This window comes from Pteronotus mesoamericanus, unplaced genomic scaffold (genome assembly GCF_021234165.1).
Source record: "Pteronotus mesoamericanus isolate MK-2021 breed Mesoamerican mustached bat unplaced genomic scaffold, CSHL_Meso_final contig_263, whole genome shotgun sequence".
In the NCBI taxonomy this organism is placed as follows: domain Eukaryota; kingdom Metazoa; phylum Chordata; class Mammalia; order Chiroptera; family Mormoopidae; genus Pteronotus; species Pteronotus mesoamericanus.
In genome coordinates this window covers 358,714-385,570 of record NW_026555112.1, presented here as the reverse complement: position 1 = coordinate 385,570, position 26,857 = coordinate 358,714, and the positions used below count along the sequence as shown (strand labels likewise).

At 57.7% G+C, this 26,857-nt stretch overlaps 1 protein-coding gene across 1 annotated transcript in view; it reads left to right on the top strand.

The window, feature by feature from the left end:
- Nucleotides 1–13,576, top strand: part of CYTH4 (cytohesin 4) — a 29,583-nt gene extending 16,007 nt beyond the window's left edge. The window contains exons 7-13 of the mRNA XM_054574420.1: nt 530–642; nt 2,471–2,619; nt 8,300–8,411; nt 10,302–10,378; nt 10,737–10,808; nt 11,170–11,324; nt 12,524–13,576. Coding sequence (XP_054430395.1) covers nt 530–642; nt 2,471–2,619; nt 8,300–8,411; nt 10,302–10,378; nt 10,737–10,808; nt 11,170–11,324; nt 12,524–12,596 — 751 coding nt within the window. The 3' untranslated portion in view covers nt 12,597–13,576. The remainder of the gene's footprint in view (nt 1–529; nt 643–2,470; nt 2,620–8,299; nt 8,412–10,301; nt 10,379–10,736; nt 10,809–11,169; nt 11,325–12,523) is intronic.
- Nucleotides 13,577–26,857: the final 13,281 nt, after the last annotated feature.

Genomic DNA, 26,857 nt, shown 5'->3' with positions numbered 1-26,857 from the left:
CGTTGAGGGAGAGGGGTAGTTTCCAATATTCATTCACTCATTTGGTAGCCATTATGCAGCAGTTCCTGGGTGCCCGGGCCTGTGCACCTCCCGGCAAGAGATGTGGCAGAAACAGGCCCAGCCCTGGCCTGGAATTTAAAGCTATGGAAATCATCGACTTCCAGAGCTGAAAACAGGTTCCAAGAAAGGGAGAGCCCCAAACCTACCCAGGGGAAGGCCAGGCAGGAGGCGCTGCAGAGCCCGGGGTAGGCAGAGGCTCCGTCATTGGCTGAGGTGTCCTGCGCCACAACAGGTGCTAGGACTCAGCTCTGTTTTCAGAGTGGGGGAAGGAAAGGCATTTCTGGGAGACCTCCTGTATGCCTGGTGCTCATCAGTGCAAATCCCTGTGGAGCTTAGATGCCAGGTTCAGATTCACCTGTTTACAGGATGAAGAGACTAAGCCTGGGAGAGGCAGACTGGCTTGTCCAGTGTCCCCCCTCCCCAAGAGCTCCCACCCACCCTGCTGCCCACCGCCCCGTTCCTCCCCCAGGCAGTTCCTGTGGAGTTTCCGCCTGCCCGGCGAGGCCCAGAAGATTGACCGAATGATGGAGACCTTCGCCACTCGATACTGCCTCTGCAACCCAGGCGTCTTCCAGTCCACAGGTGCCAGTGTGGGGTGGGTGGAACCTGAGGCTCCGGGGCCCCTTCGGCATCGCCAGGCACAGAGCTGCCTCCCAAAGCACTACGGCCACCCCGCCCCCTCTGGCTTCACCCCGGTAGCCAGGCCCTGGGAGCCCAGACCATTCCATGCTCTCGCTGAGTGCCGACGCTGTGCCGGGCCCTCCGTGGGGCATTCGTTGGGCAGAGCTGCACGGGGGCATGCTCCTTAGGAGGGGAGGCAGGAAATGATGGCACAGGGTGCTAGGGAAGCAACACACCTGTCTGAGGGCAGGGACGGGGAGGGTCAGCACGTCCAGGAGGGCTTCCCAGAGGCGGTGGGCTCTGAATGGGGTTTTGAAGGATGAATAAGAGTTCTCCAGGAGGTGCAGGAGAGAAAAGGCCTTTTGGGCCCAGGAGCAAAGGCCCAGAAGCGCGAGACAGCCTGGGCAGGACATAGTGGAAAAGGAGCATAGTAGGACATCTGCAAGGGTCAGCCCTCCCAAATTCCCCACAGCAGGTGGACGAGAAGACATCACAGCAGACTCGTCCTGGCCTCTTCTCAGAATCTGAACTTACCGCAACGACAATAACAATTTTATTTCTTGAGCTGTTTCCATGCGCTAAGGGCTTCACCCACACGAAGCCCTGTAGTCCTCACCGTGAGTCTGTGAAGGCTGCAAGATTCTCATCCCCGCCCAAAGCGCGGACTCAGGGGTGGTGGCAGAAGCAGGCACGCCATTTCTGGGCTGTGTGTCCCAGGACAAGGCCCACGGAGCATCGGCCCTGGCTTGTAGTGACGCAGTTTTAGTGTTGGCTTGTTTTATTATCTGTCTGCTCTGCAAGTCTAAATGTCCCACACGAGTGGGACCATACCAGAGTTATTCCCCAGTGAATCCCCAGCCCGCAGCACCTAGTAGGGACTCAGTAAACATTTGTAGCTAGGAAGGAATTTTAAAGCCCCAAACTTGAATTGCAGTCCAACTGGTTCTTAATTCTGTAACCTCGGGCCTGTAACGTAACCTCCTTGTGCCTCAGTTTCCTCACCTGTAAAGTGGGGGCGGTGACAAGACCTGCCTCATCGGGTTGCTATGGGGATGGGAAGAGCTTAGCCCAGGACAAGCAGCAACAACATCAGGGATCACTGCTACCAGAGGCAGCATCACCCATGTTCTAGAACGTGAAACTACTTCCAAGTCAAACCTCTGAGTGTCACAGATGAGGTAGCTGGGGCTCAGAGAGGTCAGGGCATTTTCCCAAGGTCAACCAGAGGGTTGGGGGCACGCTGGACCTCCCTGGCCCCGGCTGCACACCAAAGAGCGGCTGTCACACACCCCCCCGGGGTGCTCCGCCCAGCTGCGCAGCCTTGCCGCCTTGCAGAGAACAGGAGCTCAGGGAAAATGCCAGCCAGATTGCCAAGCAGCACGTGACTGAGCTCTGAACAGGGGTGCCAGTCGCGATTCGAGACGGCAGAGAACAGAGTGGGCAGGGGGCTGGAGGGGCTCAGCGGGGGGCGGGGAGGGAGGGCCGGAGCTGAAGGATGAGGGGGATTTGAGCGGATAGAAAAGGGAAGGGGAGGGTGTGCCTGGTAGGGGCCCGGCAGGCGCAGGAGTACAGGGGTGGGAGGCACAGAGGCGCCATGAGCATTACAACTTTGGAGCAGGGAGTCCAGTAAGAAGAGGGGAAGGCGAGGCTGGGCCTCAGAGGCCAAGCCAGGAGGACAGGGTGGACCTTCGGGCCTCAGGATGGCTGACCCTTGATTCCTAGAAGGGGTCGGGGCAGAGGAGGGAGAGCGACCAGGGCCAAGGCTCTGACCCGCTGTCCCATTCCACAGACACCTGCTACGTCCTGTCCTTCTCCATCATCATGCTCAACACCAGCCTCCACAACCCCAACGTCCGGGACAAGCCGTCCTTCGAGCGCTTTGTGTCCATGAACCGCGGCATCAACAACGGCAGCGACCTGCCCGAGGAGCAGCTACGGGTAAGGGGGGCCGCTGCCCCGCCCAGCCCAGTGCTCGAGCACCTGGGGGGCTCCTCTGAATGGGCCACCACATAAGAGGCTGGTCCCAAGGTGGCCCTTCCCAGGCAGCCCCTACCCCAAGAAGGACGGGCAGAGATAGACGGCCCAGCAGGTGCTGCCACGCTTCCGGCTCTGAGGGGCTTGGGTACCCATCCTCCAGAAGGGGTGCCTCACACAGCCCAAGCCTGTTTCTTGGAATCCCAAGATTCTTCGATTCTTAATATGTCAGAGCTGAAAACTCTCACACTCCATGCCCGAACCCCTCCTTCCTTCAGAAAGGAAGAAACAGGTCTTCCACGAGGCCACATGTCAGCTCAAGAGCAGAACCCAGGCCCCCCCATCTCTTCACCAAACAGCCCCCACCCCTGCGTCCTGCGCGGGGCAGCCAGGGATGAGTCGGTGGGGAGACAATACCCATGTGAATTACAGCCCTGGGTGATTTGCTGTGCTAACTATGGGGACATTGCCGTGGAGACGCAGAGGACATTACGTCACCCTCCTGGGGGCAAGGGAAAGGTGTCCTCCCAGAAGACCCCACAGAGGAGGCGACTTTTGAACTGGGCCTTGAAGGTTAAATAGGAGTTGCCCCAGAGGAGAAGCTGGGAAAGGATGCTCAGAAAGAGGAAGTGGCCAGGACTCAGGCCGGGCCTGATTGGAAGAGGGCGGGGAGTCCCAAGTGGGGGGGCGGGGTTTTGGGTGCCTATGGACAGTGACGGGTGGTGCAATGGGGCCGGCGTGTCCAGGCTTTTGAATGAGTTTCCCAGGGGCCACAGGGAGCCAGGAGCGGTTGTGTGAACACCGGTGTAAGACTCAGAGCCTGGCTCCACAGAAATGTATGGACCGTTCATTTCTAGGACTAGAGATGCCCCAGAGCTTCCATCCTCTGCAGGTCAGAGCCCAACAGGAGCAGGGGGAGAGTGTGACCCCACCCTCCCAGACTGGTACCACTGTCCCTCCTGCAGGAGCCCGGGGGCGGGGCCTGGGTCTGGAGTGATTCTGGTGCCCCTCCTTGTTTGGGAAAGGCCCTGAGCCCACCACCTGTCTTTGCCTCAGCAGAGAAAAGGTATCACTGTGAGGAGCTCAGGTCAAATCTCATCTTCCCCGTTGGCCTGCTGAGTGACCTTGGGTAATGACTCACCCTCTGCAAGCCACCACCCCTCCAACAGCAGAACAGGGACAGTAATGCCTGCGTCACCGAGCTGCTAGGAGCAGTAATTTCTTTAAATGCAAAGGGCATAGCCCATGCCGGGGACACAGCATAGGCCCTAAATGGTGGCTTATGCCACTATTGAGAATAATGAATAATAATTTTAACACCCCGGCACTTGGTAAAATGCCTGAAACATAAAAGACCTTTAAGAACCGTTGACTCATCTCCTTGTGGTACTCGTGGCAGGAAGTGGAGCACACCTTGCCTGGCAGTTAATGAGTTAATGGCAGGCCAGCGCCAGTCCTGCCACATCTCCCAGGTGCCATCATAGCTGCCGCCCCCAGTGAGACTATTTCAGCGTCTCCCTCCTTGGATATTTTTCCCAACTTAAGCCTTTTGTTGATAACAATGCACTGCATTTGTATAGAGCTGGTAACTTTCAACTCAGAGCGCTTTCTGGTCTATTAGCTCAATTTAGCTTCAAACTCTGCCTGGGAGGTCTGGGAAAGGGTTCATTATCCTCCTCAGCAGCCAGGAGAGGCAGGGACCCAGCAGGGGAAAGAACAGAGCGTTGGAGTTGCAGCCACATCCAAGTCCTGGTTCCCCCACTTCCGGGCTGTGTGACATTAGGTACATGGCTTGACCTCTCTGAGCTGCCAGCTCATAGGGTTAGTACAGAAAGATGAGGTATTTTAGCAAAAAGTGTCTGGTATAGTTGCGGGGGGTAATTAATCAAGAAGCTTCCCGGGGCACAGAGAGAACAACACAGGCCTGGTCCTGGCTCTTTGGGGCTTTCACGGGAGATGCTGCGGATTGGGGTAGGGTCTTCCTCCCCTCTCTGGACCTCGTCTTCCCCAGATGTAAAGCAAGCACTCGGCTTTAAGCGCCTTCAGATATTCAAAGTTTGCTGCTTTGCAGAAGGGCTCCTCATAAAGCTCTTCCAGCCTGGGCCCTGCCGAGGGCACGTAGCGTTTTTAAATGGCCTGGTTTAAGAAATCAAACCAATGCAGGTACACCACCTAGACAGAAGTCACCCCGAGGGCTTGCAAGCCATGAGAGCGCACAGCTGGGAAAGCTTCGGGAAGGTGCACTTGGGGGCGGGGGCAGGTGGCTTGAGCAGGCCTTGCCCTGGGCCTTGTCATGGGACTGGGCAGAGTGCCTAGGAGCCCCAGAGAAAGGGCATAGGGTGTGGCCTCAGAGGATGGGAGCTCAAATCCCAGCCTCGCCTTTGTGGCTGTGTGACCTTGAGTCTGAGCCTCAGTTTCTTCATCTACAAAGTGGGCTGGCGACACTGAGCTTACATCGTTCTCCTAGAAGCAGATAGAACGCACTTTAAGTGCCTGGTACTTGGCAGGCACGGGAAGAGAGAGAGGAATCACTAGTGGACCGTGAGAGAGCTGCCCAGAGAGGGAGCGAGGGTGGAGGTGTATGGGTGGGGAAACTGAGGCCCGGGCAGGGGAGTTATTTCCCAATTCAGGGCATCTTCTGCTGTGGAGTCCAAGTTGGCTCCATCAGAACTGAGCATGTCCGAGCCCAGTTCTAGATAGTTCGTGTTCCCATTAAGTCCTCCTGGCAACCTTAGGCAGCAGGTACTACCTCTGGTTTACAGTGAAGGAAACTGGGCTCTGAGAAGGGTCGCTGGTCAGGGAGGGGGTTCATAGTTTGTGAGCAGTTTTATGCAAACCCACATTTGTCTAACTCCAGAGCCCTTCCCTCTGCAGACACCAGAGGCATGATTTAGGGACACAGGACTTAGCTATGTGTCCTTGTAGCCGGTTGCTTGCTGGCTCGAGGAATCTCAACTCATGTAACAGAAAAGATGTGGGATTGATCTGTCTTCTGATGAGTCTTTCAGCTTCAGGCTTGGCTTGATCCAGGTGCTCAGTGAGGTGGGACTCGGTCTCATCTCTGCAGCTGCCCGCAACTCTCTCCTCCACGTCAGCTTCCCTCTGGAACAGGTCCTCCCCCGGTCGGGGCAGAGAGGGCCGGGGTAGTGCCAGGCATCCATTTTGCCTAGCAGTTTAAACTAAAGTCCCAGAATGCAGGCTTGTTGGTAGGCTTGGGTCACCTCCCTCCCAGCACCTGTCACTGTGACCAGCAGGATGAAATGCTCTGAGTAGCCCAAACAGAATCATTTACACCCTGCACCCCAGAGCCTGGGGTGGGGGCAGTGAGTATCCACCCCCGTGAGCAATCTGGACAGAAAGTGTGTTTGGGGTGGGGGGCAGGTCCCCAGAGAAAAACTAAGGGGGTGGAAAGGGACAGATGCAAGACCAGCAGAGCCACCAGCAGACGGCCGTCGTCTATCTGATCGAGCCCACCCAGCAGCAGAAGACAGCCTGGCCCGGTGGTTCAGTGGTGGCAGGTGTGGGGGAGTTTTCTTAAGAAGAAAGGGGGACCTGGTATTGACAAGGTACAGGAAACATGGGCGAGCTGACTGGTTTCCTTGTGGGGGCAGCATGCGCAGGCTGCTAAGGTACCTACAGGAGCGGCCAGGGCCCCCCAGTGGGTGTCGGGGAGGCTCCTCTGCCCGCCTTCTCCAGCCTCCCAAATATTTGTCTGCGCTGACAGTTCTGCTGACAAGGCCCTTCTGCCGCTGGCCCTTGTTTAGCCAGCCAGTGCCCCATGGGAATTCCCAGGGCCGGGTTGGGCCTGGGAGGAAGGAACAACAGGGCTTCCTGGCTGCTCTGGGGACGGGGACACAAGGGCTCCAAATGAGCAATGGCCCCTGCTCCTCCCCACGGCCGCCCACCACGGCCGGGCTGAGCCCAGGAGCTCCGGAGTCCATGGCCCGGAGCCTCCTCTGCCAAACCCAGGAAGACCGGCTTCCAGCCTGCCCCCTCCCCGCCCCCCAGCTCTTCGGTCAGAAAAGACCTTTAAAACACAAACACCATTGCTAAGTCTTTGGGGGAATCAAGCAGTGCTTGTGAAATTTTTCATTTAAAATTTTGAGAAAACCATCTGAACAGCAGCGCACACAAATGCAATAGAAAGAAATGATTTAATTATCTGAGGGACGGAGAACCAGCATTGTGTCTGGTTTTAATAAGCAGGAATAGACAGCTTAGAATGTTTTTCCAAACACTTGGAAGTCTGGGTAGGTTATTCGTGAAACAAAGTGTCCAGAGGGTTCAAAACACACAGGAATGATCCATTGCCAACATCGTCAACTCGCCCAAAAGGAGGTCTCTGCCCTGGCTTGCATACCTCCAGTGATAAGGCACTCACTGTTCCACAAGGTTGCTCCTTCCATATTTCAGCAGCTCTAACTGCTAGAAAGTCCTCCATAGAGAACTGAAATCTGCTTTCTGGGAACTCTTCCCCCCTCCCCCAATAGTCGGAGCCCACCCAGAACAGGTCATTGCCTTTGAGAGCAGAGGTCAGTGTTGACCTCTCAGAGCTTGAGTCTCTCCTTCAACTGGGCCTCCCCATGCAGGTAGCCAGTCCCAATTCCCTGGTAGCTCCTGTGTCCCCACACTCAGGGTGCACCTGAAGTCTCTGCTACTACCCCTAAGCAGAGGGGGTTGCCCCAGGAGGCCTTGACCTTGGCTGCTGTGCCCAGGAGTGTGCATCCTGTGTGTGTGTGTGTGTGCGCGCGCGCGTGCGCACGCGCAGGTACATACATGCACACGCAGGTGAACATGCGTGGGGGTGTGCAGGTCCCAGCCAAGTGTCCTTGTCTCCACACCCTCAGGTGCAGAGGTGACAGTCTTTGATTGACGCGTAAGAGCAACCCTTGGTGGTCGGGGCGCAGCGGGGGCTGTACTGCTGCCTCCCTGTCCCCTCCCTTGACTTGGAGAAGGGCACTCCGACCCCTGCGTAGTCTATTTACTTCCCCCGGCACCCTGGCCAATCACACTAGTTCTCTCATTTATTGGGTAAGGACACAGCAGCTCAGAGAGGTTGAGGGACAGCCGCTGAGTGACGGGGCTGGAATTTTAACCCAGAGGGGCCTGCCGCCAAAGCCAGTGCTCCTGTCCCACCACGCGATTCATGCCACTGGCTGGAATTCCGGGGGGCGAGGCGGGGACGGCATCCATTCAGTCAACAAACAGTTGCCAACCTGCTTTAGACCAGGCCCTGGGGGAGCCTGGGGGTCGTGACACCCAGGCTTTCCCTGGAGGAGCGCCCCCGTCTGGGAAGGTCAATGCCAGCGAACAAATTGAGCTTGACATACTGTGGGTGAGGCAGCCGCAGGTGAGGCAGTCGGCAGCCTGCCCCAGTGTTGGCCTTCGCTCCCTCCCACAGGGGGAAGCGTGGCATGGGGAGGGGCGGGGGAGCACCAGTGGGCTGGGGGAACCAGGGGGAGTTTTGCCAAGAGGGCCAGGGACCAGTTACGAGCTCACAGGAGAGCAAAAAGTTTGCCCAAAGGCCCAGTGACCGGCCCGAGGACACACAGGCCAGGCCAGGCCAGGCCCAGGCCCAGGCCCAGGCCCCCGACTGGAATGAATGTCACAGCCCAGTCTTTCCCTCCCTTCTTTCTCGGGCCAGAACCTCTTCGACAGCATCAAGAGTGAGCCCTTCTCCATCCCTGAGGACGACGGCAACGACCTCACACACACCTTCTTCAACCCTGACCGCGAGGGCTGGCTGCTCAAGCTGGGTGAGAGGCTCGCGCGCTCGGGCACGCTGCAGCCCGTGGCTGACACGCGCAGGCACACGCCCTCAGTCCGCACTCGGCCGCCGGCAGACACACACTCATGCAAGCTGCCACGGAGCCTCGGGGTAGAGTCGAGAGGGCCCCAGGTCTCCTGCCTCCCAGTGCAGCTGTCTGCTTGCTCCGTCTGTCTCTCTGTCCTGGGAATGGAGGGGCCCGTGGGGGAGGGGAGGAGGAATAGAACAAACAGGAAGGGGGGGAGTCTGGAGGGGTAGTGAATCCACAGACAAACCCTTCACTGCAGTTCTGTCTCTCTTCCCCAACGGCTGCTGGGGAAGCTGAGGTTTGGTTGAAGTTAGGGCGCCTGCCCCAGGCCATGTGACCAGCAAATGGCAGATTTGGGCGGGCCGGAGGTTGGATGTCCCTGAAGGATGCAGGGGGTCAGGGGCGGGGGAGAATGACAGGATGTGGCTCAGAGGAGCTTCCCCTCAACATGATGAGGGGGCAGGGGGTGCCGAGGGCCTGCTGAGAAGAGCTGCAGTAGGTGCTGCGCTGGTGGGGGCGGCAGCTGCGAAGTCTGGGGCATGCAGGGCCCGGCCCTCTGACCTCCCCCACTTGCACCCCTGGATGCCGCCCAGCGGGGACAGCTTAGCCAGGCACAGTGGCCTTCCGAGACAGGCGAGGACAGCACCTCGTGGTGGAGCAGGGACCTGGGCCTGGGGTGCTCACGCTGGCCCCGCCTCTCTCCACGCTCATGTCCAGTCGGTCTTTCTAAAATCCATGTGGCCTCCTTTCTTGCCCAACCAGCTGTTCTCAGCCCCAGGAAGGCCCTAAGCTGCAGATCCCAGCTCCACCACCCGTGTGTTCATGGTCTGGTTACTCAGCCTCAACTTCCACGGCTGTGAAATGGGGAGAATACATAACCCGTGGGAGGAGTGAATGTGTAGCAAAATAGCCAAGCACTTGCCTCTGGAGCTTGGACCCCGGGATTTGAATCTCAGCTCTGCTGCAGGATCTTGAGCAGATGACTCGGTCTCCTCATCTATAAAATGAAGTTAATGATCTCTTCCTTATAGGTGGTTCTAGGGATTCATAAGTGAATAGCTTTTAAATTTTATTTACTGGCCCTGACTGGTGTGGCTCAGTGGATTGAGTGCCAGCCTGTGAACCAAAGGGTCACCGGTTCTATTCCCAGTCAGGGCACAGGCCTGGGTTGCAGGCCAGGTCCCCAGCAGGGGGTGCAAGAGAGGCAACCACACATTCATGTTTCCCTCTTTTTCTCCCTCCTTTCCCCTTTCTCTAAAAATAAATAAATAAAATCTTTTAAAAAATATATAATTTTTTTAATTCATCGATTTGAGAGAGAGAGAGAAAGAGACATCAATTTGTTGTTCCGCTTATTAATGCACTCATCAGTTGCTTCTTGTATGTGCCCTGACTGGGGATCCGTCCTGCAACCGTGGTGTATTGGGACAATGCTCTAACCAACTGGGCTACCTGACCGGGGCTTAAGTGAATTTTTTTTTAATCCTCTAGAATATTGCCTGGGAAATGAAAGATGAAATGCTTAGCCCAGTGTCAGGCAGGGAGCAGGCCAAGGGATGGACCAGAGGGGTGGAGGGGCAGGGACGGGAAAGCCCAGGCAGTGACCAGCCACTGCTTGGGGCCTGACTGAGGAGGAGCCCGGAATGCTGGGTGAAGCCGCTCAGGGGTGCCTGCGAGTAACAGGAGCCGCTAAGACTTTTTGAGTAAGGAGGGAATAGATCTGGGGGGAAATGCAGCCAGCTAGGAGTTGGGGGTGAGGGTGGGGGAAGCATCCAAGGTCCTGCTCTTCCGTGGCACAAGTATTGGTGGCCAGAGAGGAACAGGACCAACTCCTCTGCTGGTCTCTTGCAGGAGGCCGCGTGAAGACGTGGAAACGGCGCTGGTTCATCCTGACTGACAGCTGCCTCTACTACTTCGAGTTCACCACGGTGAGCCGCCCCTGCCCCTGCCCCTGCCCCTGCCCCTGCCCCTGCCCCCTTTTGGATTTCCACTAAGCAGTCACCTCACAGAGCTCGGGCTCCTTTGGGGTCACACAATCCACCACCACACCCATTTTACAGATGGGAAAACTGAGGCACAAAGAGGAGGAGGGGCTGGGCCAAGAGCCAAGGGCCAAGGCAGAGCTGAGGGTTTGAAGCTAGGTCTCCCAACTCCCAGCCAAGGCCCTTCCTGCCTCACTCCCCTCAGCCGTCCAGGAAGATAGGGACACTCCTCCTGGGTTTGGGAAGCCCCACGGCCACAAGGCTCCAGTTGCAGACCCTCACCTTCCCTCCTGATGCCCTGCAGGACAAGGAGCCGCGGGGAATCATACCCCTGGAGAACCTCTCCGTGCAGAAGGTGGACGACCCCAAGAAGCCAGTAGGTGTCGGAGTTGGGGCCTGAGGCCGGAATGGCTGGGGAGGAGAGGGTGGCTGGGCTGGGCTGGGCTCTCCAGGAGGCGAGGCCAGGCCCAGCACACCTTCGGGGGGCTCAGGGCGGCCCCCACCTCCCTTCTGAGGCCGAGGACCCTTTGCCTGCCCCTCCACCTCTCCCAGGAAGCAGGCCTGGGAGGGGGGCAGGCGGGGGGCGGGCGGGGGCGGGGGCCAGTGCATGCTGCTGCCTGTCCGAGCTCTGGTCTTGCCCAAACGCCTAGTCTTCTCTGAGGTTCCCAGCCCAGCCACCCTCTCCCCCTGCCTCCATCTGCCCTCATCTGGCTACCTGTCCCCCCACACACACACAGTTCTGCCTGGAGCTCTACAACCCCAGTTGCCGGGGCCAGAAGATCAAAGCCTGCAAGACAGACGGCGACGGCAAGGTGGTGGAGGGCAAGCATGAGTTTTACCGGATCTCGGCCTCCAGCGCCGAGGAGCGGGACCAATGGATCGAGGCCATACGGTAAGGGATAGCCAGCTGCTACAGATGGACCTCCTGTGACTTCCCAGAAGCCCCTGCTTCTCTCGGGCCTTGTTTCCTTCTCTGCAAAGGAGGACAATTCCAGAATCTCCCCCCCCCCGCGATTTCTGATGTGCAAGTCCCTCCCACCCATGTTCTGTGAGCACCTCCTCTGAGCCGGCACCTGCCAGGCTCCAGGACACAGGGGAGCGAGGCACCAGCTTCCCGCGGCTGGTGGGAGGAGCGGGTGGGCTCTCGCACGTACAGCCCTTTGCCCGGCGCCTGACCCTGGGTGAGCGCGCAGGAATGGCACTGTAGTTAGCATCGGGATCCCAAGTGGCCCTGGAAAGCCTGGGGGGATATGGAGGGAAGGGTTTCCCAGGCGGAAGACCCAGTGCAGGCAAAGATGAGAGAGCCAGTCAGCGTGCGGCCTACCTGGACAGCACCCCAGAGTCCTGAGTGGCTGATACTGGGCAGTGCGGGGCCTGACTGTGCAGGGATCGGGCACAGTGAGGGTGAGCAATGGGAGATGAGGCTGCAGAGGATGGCAAGACCTTGGTCACCATGGCAACCGCCTTGGGTGTCTGGGGGGCACTGGGGAGCCACAGGCCGGTAAACAGAGAAAGGGTGTGGCCAGGTGAGAGAGCCTACAGTGTAAGAGTACAGGAGGAACAGGCAACGGAGAGCCAGGCTGGGGGGCAGGACAAGCACCATGGCTCTGGGCCAGTGGAGAGACGCAGGCAAGGGCGCGTCCTGCAGGCCGGGGGAAGACTCAGCATTAGTCTCTGGACCTGGGCCGCATCCCCAGGACTCGCACGGTGAGGAAGCTGAGGCCCAGAGAAGGGAAGGACGTGCCCAGGGTCACACAGCCAGTGAGGGACAGGGTTGAACCCAGCAAGCAAGTCGGCTGACTTCCCTTGGGCTCTTCCACCTCCTTCCGAGAGTCTGAAGAGCGGTCCAGGGGCGTTTGGGGGCGGCGTTCCCGAGGCCTTCCCCTCTCAGTCTCGCTCTGTCTGGCCCCGCTGCTGGCAGGACTCCGGGTTAGGCCGGCGAGTCTGGATGACACCCCCCTGCCTGGTCCCCGGCAGCAGGGGAGGCCAGCCCCTCCCTGGGAAACCCACGGCCCTGTAACGAGCCCTGGGAGATGAGACCCCCTGATGGCCAGGTCAGCCCTGAAGTCTTTTCGCCTGCTCTCCTTCCAGAGCCAGCATCACCCGTGTCCCCTTCTATGACCTGGTCTCTGCTCGGAAGAAGAAGATTGCCAGCAAACAATGAGCTTCCTGGGACACGGTGCTGGGCCAGGCGTCCCGGGAACTCTGTGGCCTCCCAGTCCAGGGCACCTTCTCCCGGCCTGCAGACACCCTCCCCTGCCCCCCATTACTTCAAGCTGACAGGAGGGCGTGAGGCAGAGCTCAGGAGGGTGGGTGGGAACGGCTGCGGGCCCAGAGCCGGCGAGAGGCCCCTCGGCACCCAGCCGCTGCCCGGGGAGGCCTGAGGAAAGCAGTTGAAGAAAAATCAGCCCGAGAAACTTGGCCCCCTGCCATTTCTCTGGGCCTCAGTTTCCTTTTCTGGGAATGTCTCCTCGCACTCTGAAATGACGTCAGTCTCGCAGCGGGAGGGACTGTGTGGCTCTGAAGCTCCGTCTTCCACATGCTGCGCGCCCTCTGTCCAGGCCTCACTCCCCCTCTGATTCTTGGAAAGCCGAGATGCTTGGATAGACATGTCTTGGCCCCTCTCCACCCAGTGATGGTAGCCACAGCCCCAGTGCTGGTCCCGCAGTCAGTGAGCTGGCTGCCTCCCAACTCTCGACTGCTTCCTCCAGGCAGGCAACAGGATTGCACCAGGCCACCCTAAGCAGCTTCCAGCCGGAGATGTCTGCACTTGTTCATGAGCTGGAGGGGACCCTGGACTGCATGATGGTGGGTGGCTGAGAGCAGAGTGTCCGCTTCAGGGGGGAGGCAGGTGGGACTCCTCAAGAAAATGGTGCAGAACATCCCAGACAGATGCACGCAAGCAGGACCAGCAAGCAGGTCTGCTGACTCCACTAGGACTCTTTTCAAGAAGCCAAGAAGAGAGAGTTTGTGTAGGTGTGGTGACCAGGAGGGCTGCCTGGAGGCAGCAGCCAAGTCAATGAGTGACACTGAAGCTCAAGGCAGGAGCCTCAGCCAAGACTTTCCCGTGAGACCACTCAGCAGGATTCCCCTGAGGGGCAGCCCCGCCGGTCCTGTGTCCTGAGACGCGTCCCTGCGGCAGCACTGTGTAGAGCTGAGCCGGCTTCCAGCGTGGGCACGCACTCTGTCTCCAAGGAGGCCTCAGCCTGGAGGAGGATTTACAGAAGCACTTCTCACCCCCTCAAACGGGCCCTGGGGGAGCCCCAGGAGGGAAGTTCCCTGCAGGAAAGCAGGATATGGGTTCGCCTCCGCCAGCCTGAGTGGGTGAGTGGGCGCTCACTGGGTTCCCCAGGTGAGCGGAGGCACCTCTCCTCCCTCCACCCCCACCCCCGCTGCACACCTTCCGCGGGTGAGATGGAGCAGCTGCCTTGTCTCTGCGAGTGGGCGAGGGCCCAGTGATGGTATCGCTCTGAAGAGGATCTGGCTTGGGCAGGAGGAGGTCTTGCAGGACATTTTAGGATTTCCACAGACCTCATGTCAGCCTGGGAGCTGAGCACTGCCTCTGCCACCTCATTGGCCATGGAGGGGCAGCCAAGGGTCATGGAGTCTGAGGTCCACTCCTGTCCCCTCTCTGGTCCTCAGCTCCTTCCCCATTGCTGAAGGGAAATCAGTGATTTTTGGGGCATGAGTAGCAGGAATCACTCAGAACAGAAAATAAAAGTCGTGATCCATCTCGTGAGTAGGCCTCTGTCCCCTCTCTCTGGGACCGCAGCTGCCATCTGTGACCCCACCCTAGCCCTCACCTTCATCACCTTCCCAGCACACCGGGAAGAGTGGGCACTCAGAGACCCTCATCCTCAGGAAGCTTGAGGCTGCCACACTGGACAGATGTCCCCATGGTCTGGATTTGCCACAGGGGCTCCCTCAGAGCAGGGACTGAGTGAGCTGGTTTTGCCATGGCCAGGGAAGAGGCAAAAGAACTTCCCAGCAGGCAGTGCTCTCTAAGAGAAAGAGCAGCTGCCTTGGGAGACAGATAGCGAGCTCCCTGTCTGTGGAGGGATGCAAGCACAGGCTGGCTCCAGTGATCATTTGGGGTGTTATAGAGGGGCCTGTATTCAGTAACCTTCATTTACTTGTACTTTCCACAAGAGTTATTAAATACCTCCAATACTCTGGGCACTGTTTCAGGCGCGAGTGGAACAAGACAGAATCCCTGCCCATGTGGGGCTTACATTCTAGCTGTTCTGAGTTTTAATACTCTAGGCAGCCCCCTCCAGATGGGTAGGGCTTCCAGGTGGCTCCCACGCCCTAACCCGGCCCCTTCTCTGCCGTTCCACCAGTGGACCTTAAGGCATTGGATGGGTCAACTTATCCATATATTCATTCATCCGGCCCCTGCTTATTGAGTACCTACCAGCCCCGGGCTCCACACACAGAGCCAGGGATCCAAAGCCCTTGTCCTCTTAAGGAGCTCAGATCAGGTAGGGGAGACAGGTGTGAAAGAGCAGGGACAGTCTAGGCCAACCCGTGCTGTTACAGAGCCGGGCACAGGGGCCAGGTGGAGGCGGGAGTGGGCTGAGGGACGATCTGTGGAGGTGTCTCAGAGGAGCTGTGCTCGAGTGCTGGAAGCCGGGTGGGAGAAAGGACGTGCACCTGAGAACCCAGTGAGCTTACCTCTGCTCTCCAACACACACCTACCCACGCACCCACACACACACACACTAACTCCTCACAGGTCAGACTGTTCCTAGGACGCAGTAAGAACAAAATAATTGTTGGTTAGACTGAAGTCAACTGAAAGTCAGCATGAGCAAGTGCACACATCTGGAGGCTTAGAGAACTGTGGGGCAGGGTGGAGCTGCCAGGGGTTGGGGGGCGTGGCAGGGAAGCAGGGAAGGGTCGCGTCATTGTCTGGGACTAGTGGGACCTCCAGCTAGCTGGCCCAGCCCCCCTGCTCCTCCCCTAGGCAGCCTCTGCCCCCCCTCCCACCATTCCACCACTCCTCACTCCGGGCGGCAGGGGGCTCCCACCCCACGTGGATGAGAGGTTCCTCCTCAAAGCAGCCAGCCTGGGGCCCAGGCCGCCTTCCTCTGACAGGGAGGAGCATCGCCAGGGTAGAGCCTTGGCCGGGGCAGGCTGGAGGGGAGGCATCTTGCCTGCTGGAACCAGCAGGCTGGAGCAGCCCAGGAGATACCCACGGCTGAGAGAAGCACAGGCCTCCCTGCTGGGCTCAGCCCGGGAGTCAGGGCACCCAGCTCTCCCACGTCCCGGCTGTGGGCCCCTGAACCAGCAGCCTTCCTTCTCTAGAGGTGAGCTTCCCCCTGAAGGGCTGAGCCAGGTGACTTCCACCACACAAGCCTTTAACGGGGACTTCCAGGTACAACGGTGTCTCAGACATGGGTATAAGAGCCCCTGCCCTGGGGACAGACTGATAAAGGTGCAGGAGAGTGGTGGCAAATGAGGAGGAGATGCAAAGTGTGAAAGGCCACAGGGACGGTCCCGAGGGACACCCAGAGAGCCTGGGTTCAAGGCCCAGGTCTACCTGTGTCTTAAGCAAATTCCGTAGGCTCTGTGAGCCTCAAATTTTCCATCTATAGAATGGGGATGCTTAAATATATGCAAAAATACTTAGAACAGTGTCGAGCACCTACTCAAGCTCATGTTAAATGGTGTTATTTACTATTGTTGTTATTACAAGGCAGAATGTGTACGTGCTTTCATGAAGATACCAAACAGGCTGAGAGGCCACTGAAGGGTGAAAGATGAAAGATTCATGGGGATGGGGGGTGAAGATCTGGGAAAGCTTCTTGGAAGAGGTTCCCATTAAAGAAAAGCAAAGTGGAAGCTTAGCTTATTTAGCCAGTAGGACCAGGAGGAACAAGACAAGGATGCATAACAAGGCAAGATATTTCTTGGATTCCCTTGGACTCCAAAAACAGCCTCAGTGGGCCAAAAGGATACAAATTTAAGAAGGGCTGAGTCTCAGCAAGAGCCGAGCTGTGTGCACAGTGCTGCGATCCCTTGCATCTCCAAGGCCACCATGCCGCTTGTCATGAAGCTCTGACTGAGGGTCCCATAACGGGGCTGCTGAACAGAGGCCATCGCTGAACCGAGAAGAACAAGTTTGGTACAAGATGCCAAGGGACAGAATAGGTGAGGGCAAGGGGACTCTGAGGAAACAAGTGGGCCCCCTGCCCAGCGCCTGAGGAGTAGGAGCACACAGGTAGCCCAGAGCTGGCCCCAGGGTCCTGCACCTGAATGCCAGGGAGCAGCAGAGGGTGGAGGCGGGGGGGCGGGGCAGGCAGCCAGCAGTCAAGCGGCAAGTGTGAGAGACCTACAGAAATTGATTTATTAGGGACAATGAAAGGAGCTAAATATGTTTGCAGCTCAGTGATGACTCAGACGCTCCCCCGGGGGTCCACAAAGTGTGAGCATCAAAGAGGCAAAGACAGGCCTCCCCCAACCTGTTCTCTGCCAGCCTTGAACCCTCCTTCCCGGTGATGGGAGGACCCCCCACTGAGTGTCCTGAGGGCCTGGCTTCGGAGGGGCAGCAGAGACCCAGCCCCCACCCCCGCCCCCGGCCCTCTCCAGACCTCCCCAGAATAACTGAAGAGCAAAGCCTCCCGGTGAGACGCATCTGGGTTGAAGTCCTGGCCTTGCCCCAAATTGCCGTGTGATCTTGAACAAGTGGCTGGGCCTCTTGGACCCACATTCACCGGAGAGGATAGCTCCCCACAGAGCCAGGGCTCTGCTGTCCCCCTCCCTGCCTGGCAATGTCATCCCCGCTCCATTCAGTGCCTTCCAGACAGCACAGCCTCCTCTGCCCAAAGCCCGACAGCTTCCCTCCTGGAGAAAAGCCAGCCCCCGCAGGGCCTCGCTGGGGAGAATCCGTTCTTCCGGCACAGAGTTCCAGGCCGTCGCTGGGCTCCAGGAGAAACAGGGATGAATCAGAGTCTGCGGCCGGAGGCAGGGCAGCCAGAGGCGGCAGGCACGACCTCCTCATGGGGCGGGGTGCTGGGGGCCACAGTGGGGGTGTGGGAAGGGGACCTAGAGGGAAGCGGGAGCCAGGAGGAGCAGAGGACGGGGGTCTGTAGGATGACCCGGGGAGACCCAGGCCTCTCTGGATGGCACAGGTTGAATGGCGGCTCACCCCCGGAGCCCAGGGGGCTAGTCAAGCCTCAGGCCTGTGGGGCGGGGGGGGGGGGGGGGGCACTTCTATGGGTCACAGAAGTCGCTGCCCCTCCCAAGCCCACCTGGCTTCTTCTGGGCCCATGGTACATGAGGGCCTGAGGCCTCTGCCACCTTTGTCCCCACAGGCGATATTGACAGAGGTTTCCCTTTATATTCTCCTGTGAGGTCTTAGCAGCAAGTGACCCTCAGAACAAGCCACATAGACCCAGAGCTCCAGATTTCACCCAGACACCCCTGCCCCACCCCCAGCATGCCTAGCAGCAATAGGTCATGGCCAAGGCCTCCAGCCGTAGGGCACTAACTAGGGCCAGAGCCTCAGCCTCTCTGCTGCCCGACATCCTGCCACTCTGCAGCATAGGCACTATTGTCCCCGCTCTACAGAGAAGGGCCCTGAAGCTCATGGGGCACATGGCCCAGCTGGAGGGGCCTGAGCCAGCAGGAACCGCGACCCTCTGACTGGAGACCTGTATAGAGTTAGGGCGGCCACACAACCACCTTCCAAAACGGGACTCTCTGAGAGTGAGAGCGTGCTGGACTAGAGAGGATGCAGGACCACAGGAGTGCACCAGGGCAGCCAGACACCCCAAGGCACATGGTCACCCTAGAGACTGGACATGTCTGCAGGAGTCCAGCAAGGAAGTGTGGGCTTCCTCTGTGGCCCTGTGGGCTGGAAGGGATGTGACCCACGGTTTCTTAATCCTGGAGAAGCAAAGGGCAGCTGTTTTACCCAGAGAACACCGGCCACCAGGCCTCTACTGCCATCCAATTTCAGTGAACACTTCCCTCTTATTAGTCTTCCCAAGTCTTTCCCTAATGGGGTGTCGGGGGGCTGATCTCCGAGCAGCGAGCCTGGTCCACCGTCTGCCCTCCACAGGTATTAGTTGCCACAGTTATATTTGTGATACATAGTTTCCCTGGCAGGGCTGAGAGCAGGGGCCCCAGACGGAACCACCATAGGTACGAGGGGCTCTCCCTCCCACCCTCCCAGGACCAGCCGAAGCCCTCCTCTTAGAGGAAGTCCTCCCTCACTACCCCGTCCTCTCTCTCTGTTTCTGCACAGGGTCCTCTAGCCCTGTCAAAGAAAGCATTAGCCTGTACAATCATCCTCTTTCTTCATGAGGAAACGGAGGCTCACAGAGGTTATGGGACATGTTCTAGGTCACCCAGCACAGAGGAAGACAGAGGCAGAGCATTTACTGAGCATGTTTCATCTCATCTGATTCTCCCACCCGAGGCAGCCAGGACTGGGATTATTCCCCTTTAACGGGAGAACGAGGAGGCCCAGGCCACATGGGCCAGGGAGTGGCAGCCAAGCAACTTCCGTGGAGTCGTTGAGGCCCTGAGCCCTGGAAGACAGGAGCACCGGCAGTTCTCAGCGGAGCTGGGGGATTAACTCCTGACCTTTCCAGTCCCTTTGATCCTTTGAAGCTAAAGCTGAACTCTCTTCTCCTCCTTCTTCCAAGAGATTTGCATTTCATAACTAAGAGCCCAGGGGGGGACCCAGCTTTGACCCAAAGAAATTATTTTTTGAATAAAATGTCCCCTATTTAAAAAATAATAAAATACGCTCCTTGGGGGAAGTTGGAGAGTGTAATAACAGGGAGAAAAAAGTTAGATCAAGACTTCTTCAACCTGACATAATACATATTTCATATTATCTCCAGCATACCTGTCCGCTTTCAGTGTTGCATCTCTGCCCTGCAACTACACAGGCAAGTTTGCAATGTGTCCTTAACACCATGGAATCCATGTTTCCCCTGCGTACTAGTCAGGACAGGCTAAGTTATGCTGTGGTAACAAATAAGCCCCAAATCTCAGTGGCTTCACACAGAAGAATTTTGTCTTGTTCACGCTGTATACTCAGTGAGGGGTTGGGCAGGGGTCTCTGCTTATCACAGTCACTCGGGGACCCAGGCTGAGAAGGTGCCTGACACAGGCCTCTAGGAGCACTGTCTTGACTGGACACATTGCTTCCACTCACATTTCATTGGCCAAAGCAAGTCACATGGCCATCTAACTTCAAGGGGGCAGGGAAGAACCATCCTACTACCTACTGATTGTATGTAGGGTGACTTGTTTGGCTGGCTGTCTGGACGGATAGGTGCCCTGGAATGCAGGGTGGTCAGAGCTGAAACTGAACAGCTCTGGGCAAACAGGAACTACCGCTTACCCTCACTGGATCACGTTAGACGCTCTTTGCAAACTCAAGTGAGTCATGGTTTTTCTCCCAAATCCCCAAGCGTTGGATTGTTCCCAGTTGTACGTGTTTATAAATATCCTGTCTTAAACATCTGCACGACTAAAACCTGGTCCATCTGTCTTCTCGAAAGTGCAATTACTGGTCACTCCTCAGGCTCAGAACACCTGCTGTCCATTCATGTTTCAGAAGGGCGAGACCAGCCCTCCTCGCCTTCCCCGGCATAAGCAGTCGCCCCTTTCTGAACCCTCCCTGGGGCCCAGAGCAGTAATTCCCAAACTTTAGCATCAGGATCACCAGCTCCGCTTGTTAAACACGAATCTCTGGACTCCAGCCCCAGGGCCTCTGATTCAGTAGCTCTGAGGTGACACCTAATATCTGCATTTCTAACAAGTTCCCAGGGGACGTTGGTGGTCCTGGCCTGGGACTATACTCTGAGAACCACTGGCCTGACCGTTAAACACCCCGGCTTTGTAACCTGACAGGTGATTCTGCTCAGCCACTCGCCAGCTGTGCAGCCATGAGCAAATTAAATCATTTGCTTCTCAGCCTCAGTTTCCCCATCTGCGAACTGTAGCCACAGTGAGGGTGGGCGCAGCTGACATTTGTGCAGCTCTGAAACGTGCGTCACAGGAATTCAGCTGAAGATAGTTCAGTTACTCAGCAGCAAATTAAATACCTCCATGTTTTTAAAATATTTGTTAATTTGAATGGAATTGCATTTATTAAAGTTCTTGTGCCTTTCATGTCTCCGAGTGGGAATGATTTTTTTCCCCCCACATGTTGGTTAAGCATTTGACTTTCCTTTCTAGTGTGATTGTCCGCTCCTACTCTTTGCCAGTACCTGCGGGTTTCTGTCTTTCCTCTTGGTCTATCTGAGCTCATTATAGAGCAAAGATGACAGACCCCATTTGCTACAAAATTTTCCAAGGTTGCTGCTTGCCTGTCTACTGAGGTCGTTTTTCTGGCTTACAGGGTGGTCAGATACATCTAACTTTCCCATTTTTATTTCCTCTGTCACTTTGCAGCTTAGATGGTCTCCCTGCTCCAGAATGTGAAAAATATAAAGTAATTGGATTTTGGATGATGGGGTTTCGTGCACCTTGACAGTCGGGGGATGGGGCGCGGGGGGCGGGGGAGGGGCAGTGCCCTGCTGCCTCACCTCACACCCTCTGGTCATGGTGCAGGGCCAGACGGAAGCCCACGCCTCCAGCCCTCCCCGCCACCGCGCCCACAGCCCTGCACCAGACAGAGCCGCCGCCTGTCTGCCCAGCCGCAGAGGTGCCTCCAAACAGGCACTGGGCAGTTCAGAGCTGGATGGGGCCTCTAGAACTTCCGGTGGTCCCCACCTCCAGCTGGAGACAAGATGGCCGAGGATATAAGAAATGCCCACAGGCGGCAGACTTTCCCAGGGGTTCAGGTCTCTCTCCTGGTCCTTTGCTTTGTGAGCTTTGCCTCTCTGAGTCTCTGTTTTCTCACCTCTAAAATGGGAATGGGAATGCCCAACAGCACGGTTTAAATAGATCAACAGCCACAGGGTACTTAGCACAGTGCTGGAGGCATAGTCCACACTCAATAAATGGGACTCGTCTTCACACGCAGTTGTATTCTTCAGGCAGGGCCTGGGCCCCACAGCCTTTTCTCTGTTAGGACTGAATGTGCGGCAAGGCCCCCAGTCCCAGGTCTCAGGAAGTGAACCTCAGCACCATAAAACCTCTCCAGCTCATTAGCCTGCACGGGGACTGTGCCTCCGGGCTCCATCTGTGCCAAGAGAGCCAAGGGGGCTGCGACACCCACCCCTGCCTCCTCCCAGGAGGCAGAGCCAGCGGGCGTCAAGCCCTGGCAGACGAGCCTCGCCACCTCCCGCTCCCCCGCCAGCAGGCGCGCTGCTGGGCCTGATTTCCATAATAATCAGCCATCGACCTTCCCGAAAGGGCCACGAGCGCCACCGCCTGCTGGGGAAGCTCCTATGGCCTGGCGCCCCCCTCCCAACCACTCCCGCCGCCCCAGAGGGGGCCTCATTTTTAAAAGCTTTTTAGAAACCGTCGCAGCTGGGAGACGCCCAGGACGTCAGTCTTGGTTTTAAGGCTGGCAGCGGGTGGGGGCAGTGGGGGAGGGGCAGCTGCGAGAGGCAGCCTTAGGAGGCTGGTCTAGACCAGGCTTAGAGGCAAGGAGCAGAGGAGGGAAACTGAGGCAGCCAGGGAGGAGGGCACATTTCCAGGGTCATTCCTATGCCCCACTTTACCGATGGGAAAGCTGAGGCCCGGAGATATTTCAGGTCTTCCCAGCTGGTGAGTGGCTGGGCGGGACCCCCTTCTATGTTGGCAGATCCAGAGCGGGTGGCCTCCTCCACCCCCTCCTCCCCAAGACCCGCCTGGCAGCAGGTTGCCCGTGTGCACTGGCACCTGGAGATGATCGGACAGCAGCAAACAGATAGGGGAACAGACTGGGAGGACGGCCAGGGCTGCACGCAGCGCTTGGAGCTCGTCGTCTGGTCTGGAAGTCCGCCTGCGGGCATAACCGAGTTCAAACCCACCTCTACCTCCACCACCTCCCAGCCAGGGCGGGGTAATCTACAGCCCCCGGGCCAGCTCCTGTCTACCCACTGTTGTGGCACAACCGAAATTAAGTGTGGTCTTCACATTTTTGAATATTAAAAAAATCAAAAGAAGAATAATATTTCCTGACATGTGAAAATTACATGAAATTCAAAGTTCAATGTTCATACAGACACATTAATTTTATTAGAACACAACCACACCCATCAATTTTTGGTCCTGAATATGGCTACTTCCCTACTACAGTGGCAGAGCTGCATAGTCTTAAACCCAGAGGTATGGCCCCCAAAGCCGAAAATACTTACTTTCCAGGAAAAGCTTGTCCACTCCAGCACTAAAGGGGCAAGTGCTGAAGTCTGGGGGCCTCATCTGAACAAATGGCAATAAGGGCAATTGAGGATTGAAGAAGTAAAACAGCAAAGCACCACACAGTTAGCGCCCTCCTACTCCCCCACTGGAAAAACCTGTCTTTTCTCCTGGCCCCTGGCTGCCTCCCAAAACCCCAATCACAGCCATGTGGACGAAGGCACCTTGAACTCAAAGTGCCGACCACCCACCCCCTGACTCCGCTTGTCCTCATTCCATGCTCACAGCAGGTTGCCCAGCCCGGGGACCAAGCCGCTCGGTCCACCTTGAGCCCAGCTAGGCCCTTGCACACAGTAGGGGCCCAGCAAACATTTTCTAGACGGATCGATGAGTGGCCACTTTGCCGTCTTTCCCTTTGCTCCATTCCTTCCGCTCTGACCTTTGTCATCCTGCCAGGTGTCCCTGTCCCTCTCGAGTTCTCCCCGTTTCACTTCCCACCCTGCAGACAGGGTGACCTGCCTAGGTCACCGGTCCTCTTGGCGCCCCTCTGTCCTCTCCCTTCAGGCCGCCCTCCCCAGTGCGGCGCGCAAGGAGCTGAGCTAGCACCCGTCTTCAGTCTTACCAAACACCCAGACCGCCAGCACTTCCCTGGACCCAAGGGCCTGGGTCAGGCCTCCCGGAGTCTGCTCACGCTCGTCCCTCGCCCAGAATCATCTTAGCTTCCAATGGGCCTGCCACCCTCCTCTCGACCCCCAGAGACTCCGTGCAGGCCCTGACTTTACAAACTCTGTCCAGATCACTCCCCCATCTCCACTGCCCGCCCCCCCGCCCCCCCCCGCCCCGTACAAAGCTCTCCTGGCACCGGTGGGACATCAGCGACGTGAACATTCCTGACTCTAAACGCCTGCTTGCCCAGGCGAGCCCATGAGCCCCGTGAGGGCAGAGTGGGATCGTATTTCTGTATCACCAGGCCCAGCAAAGGTGTAGCCCAGAGAAGGCACTTGGTAAATTTTTTATAAATGGATCAGTGAAAGGAGGAAGGCCTTAATACAGGTGGGATCCCTCACTCAAGAACTTTCCATGGCTTCCCTGTTCTCCTCCATAAAGGCCAGCCAGCCAGCCTGGTCTTCAAGTCCTGTATGAAGTGGCTCTGCTCCACCTCCTGGTGTTGTCTCAAGCTGCACCCCCCAAGCTGACTTCCCTAAGCAGTCCCAGCCCCCAAGCATTGCTCAAGCAGGTCCCCTCCCTGTAGTACCCTCATCACTCACCTGTGTTTGGGCCTGAGGGAGCCCTCGGAGACCCACGGGACTTCAGGGACCCAGGGACCCTCTACTCTCATAGTCTCCAAGTCCCACAGCAACAGTGAACAGGGGCTCTGAGTAGGACAACCTGTGTCCAGGGTGAATCGTGCCAATGTCTCTGGTGGGGACATGGCTGCACCTCTTGGAGTAAAATGGAGACTTGGCACCTCCCACACAGCGCCATTGGTTGGTTAGAGATGCTGTTGTCTAAAGTTTCTGACTCACAGTAGGTGTTCAATAAAGCGGGGCTAGTTGCAGCCCTGGTCAGAACCCTCCTGCCTGGGAAGGGGGCCCAGGAAGCAGACCTAGCGCTCCCGACCTGCAGCCCAACCTCTCTCCTTCTCCCTCTCTCCCTCCCCGCTGCCTGCGCCTGCAGCCAGCCTCCGCTGCTGCCGCCTCCGTGGACAGAATGGCAATGAGACCGGGAGCTAAGCGAGCCCATCTGGGAAGCTGAGGCTGGGACAGGGGCTCAGCATGAAGACAGCGCTGGACAGGAACAGGGGCTGGCAGGACTGAGGCAGGGGGAGGAGAGGGGCAGTGTGTGGGGTAGGCGCTCTGGATGAAGGTCAGGCAGAGGCTGGATAGGAGGGGGCAAAGCAGGGCAAGGTCAGAGTGGCAAAAGCAGAGGATGGGGGCCGGGATGGGGCAGGGCTGGGACTAAGGTGGGGGGTTTAGGGGGTGGACAGGGGAGGGACAGGGCTGGGACATGAACCATACTTAACAGCTGGAGCAGGGGTTGGGCGGTGGGGGGGCTGAGGACCAGGATAAAATCACCCCTGGGGGCAGAGAGAGAGGCTGAGAGAGCTAGGGCCGCCCAGGCCTGTGGAGACAGGGAAGCAGTTTGAGGAGCTGCAGAGAAGCAAGGAATTCAGGAGGGCATGTGAGCAGGAGAGGAGAGGTGGGAGCTACGGACGCCTCAGTCCTGGGGGCGGCCGGCCCACGCCAACCCATTCCTCTGGCAGGTGGGACTGGTGCAGCCAAAGAGGGTCAGGGGCTCACCAGGCCCCGGCAAAGGGGAGGCAGAGTGGAGGCCAGACCATCTCCAGCCCTGGAGAGGAGGCAGGAGGGAGGGGAGTCGGAAGGGGGTCAGGTGGGGGCAGGGTGTGGCCAGCACAGACTCCCGGGGCTGACCACCAGGGAGGCCCACATCACGGACGAAGGGTCCGGCTCTTACCACGCGCCCTGCTCATCCCATCTCCCTGCCTTTGCCCAAACCAGTGCCCCCACCAGCGATGCCTTTACTTCCCCACTCCAACCACTCGCCCTCCCAACCTCAACTCCTCCCCAGTCAGCGTCCCCTGGCTGTTTCGGCCCCGACACTCCAGCACTGACATCCCTCAGCAGTGATGGCCTCTCTCTGCAGCCAGGGGAACAGTCTTGTGGTGAAGGGTACATGCTGGGCCCCCAAAACTATGCTAAGGTTTCACAAACACCATGAGGAAGCTTTGTAGCCTAATGGTTAAGCCCACGAGCCTGGGAGTCTGCTGGGCCGCATTCAAGTCCCAGTAGCTTCATTTTTGTATAGTAGGCGCCTCATAAATGCTAGGCCTCCCCCTCTTCCCATCCAATGGGTAGCTCAGGAAACACAGGGCAGGTGCCCAACAATGAGCTGAGGTGTCCTTCTGTCCTTCTGTTCCCAGGGAGAGAGTCAGAGGTGTCTTCGCAGCCCAAACCTCCCAGCCCGAGCCAGAGCTGCCCAGATCGGGAGACAGGCCCATTGCTCATTCCCCTTAAGTCTCTGCAGCGCCAACGATCAATTGGTTGCCGTGGAAACCAGCCCTCCAGTCAGAGGCAGTCACTTCTTGGCTGAGCCAGCACCACCCACCCACCCACTCAGGCCACTCTGTGGGTCCCTCACATAAAACTGTTCTGGGGGAGACAAGGTGCACCCTAGCATAATCGGGGTATACCTGCCAGCATCCTCAAGATTCCAGGATCTCCAAAGAGAGAGCATTTCTCGGGGGTGGAACAGCAAGCCACTCCAGGTGGCCCTCTGAATTTTGCAAGGGTCATCCCCAAACATCAATGCCCTTGGTGCTCAGAACAAACCTGAGAGATGGGGCTCCTTAGCCCATTGGGTAAAAGGGGACGCGGAACTCGCTGGAGAGCCAGGGGAGGCTGGGTGTGTACCCGCTCCCTGAGCCCCCACCTCCCGCCCCTCCTTCCTGGCCAGAGGGCTGGGGGAGGTGTCCTTGGCCCCACTACAGCCCTCCCACTACATCCACCCCTGACACTTCCAGTGCCCATTAGTGCCAGGCCTACCAGGGCCCATTCACTAAGATCAATGGGCCTGCCCACCCACTTGTGCCTGGCTTCAGCCTCCCGCCCTGGTCGCCCATTTTCCCGCAGTGCCAGGCACACTAGATAGAGGCCAGACTCTGAGTCAGAGACCAAGTTTGACAGTCCCTCGCTGATGACCCTGAGCTAGCCAGGCGACCTCTCTGAGCCTCGGTTTCCCTTTTTGGAAAATGGGAATAAGCATGCCTGTCTTACAGGGGAGCGGTAGAGTCAAACACGGGATGTAGAGATTTTAGCACAGGGCCTGGGATGTGGCTCATATTCCATAAATGGAGAGGCCCCTCTCTCCTTCCCCACCGCCCCTCCTCAGTGACCAAAATGACTCCTTGGAACTGAGCGAAGGCTCCCATAAGGCACCCTCTCTAGGAGGAGGCAGGAGGCAAATGCTGCCGTTACTAATAACCAGCCCGGGAAAATGTCAATTACAGATGAGCTTTAGAGAAGGGCAGCAACTCGCCCCGGGACACAGCGAGCAAGAGGCAAAATGAAAACCCAGGTCTGTCTGATTGAGACCTGAGCCCTCTCTGCTGCAGCCCAGGCTCTCCTGGCCAATCCAGCTGCAGCTAGAGCGGTC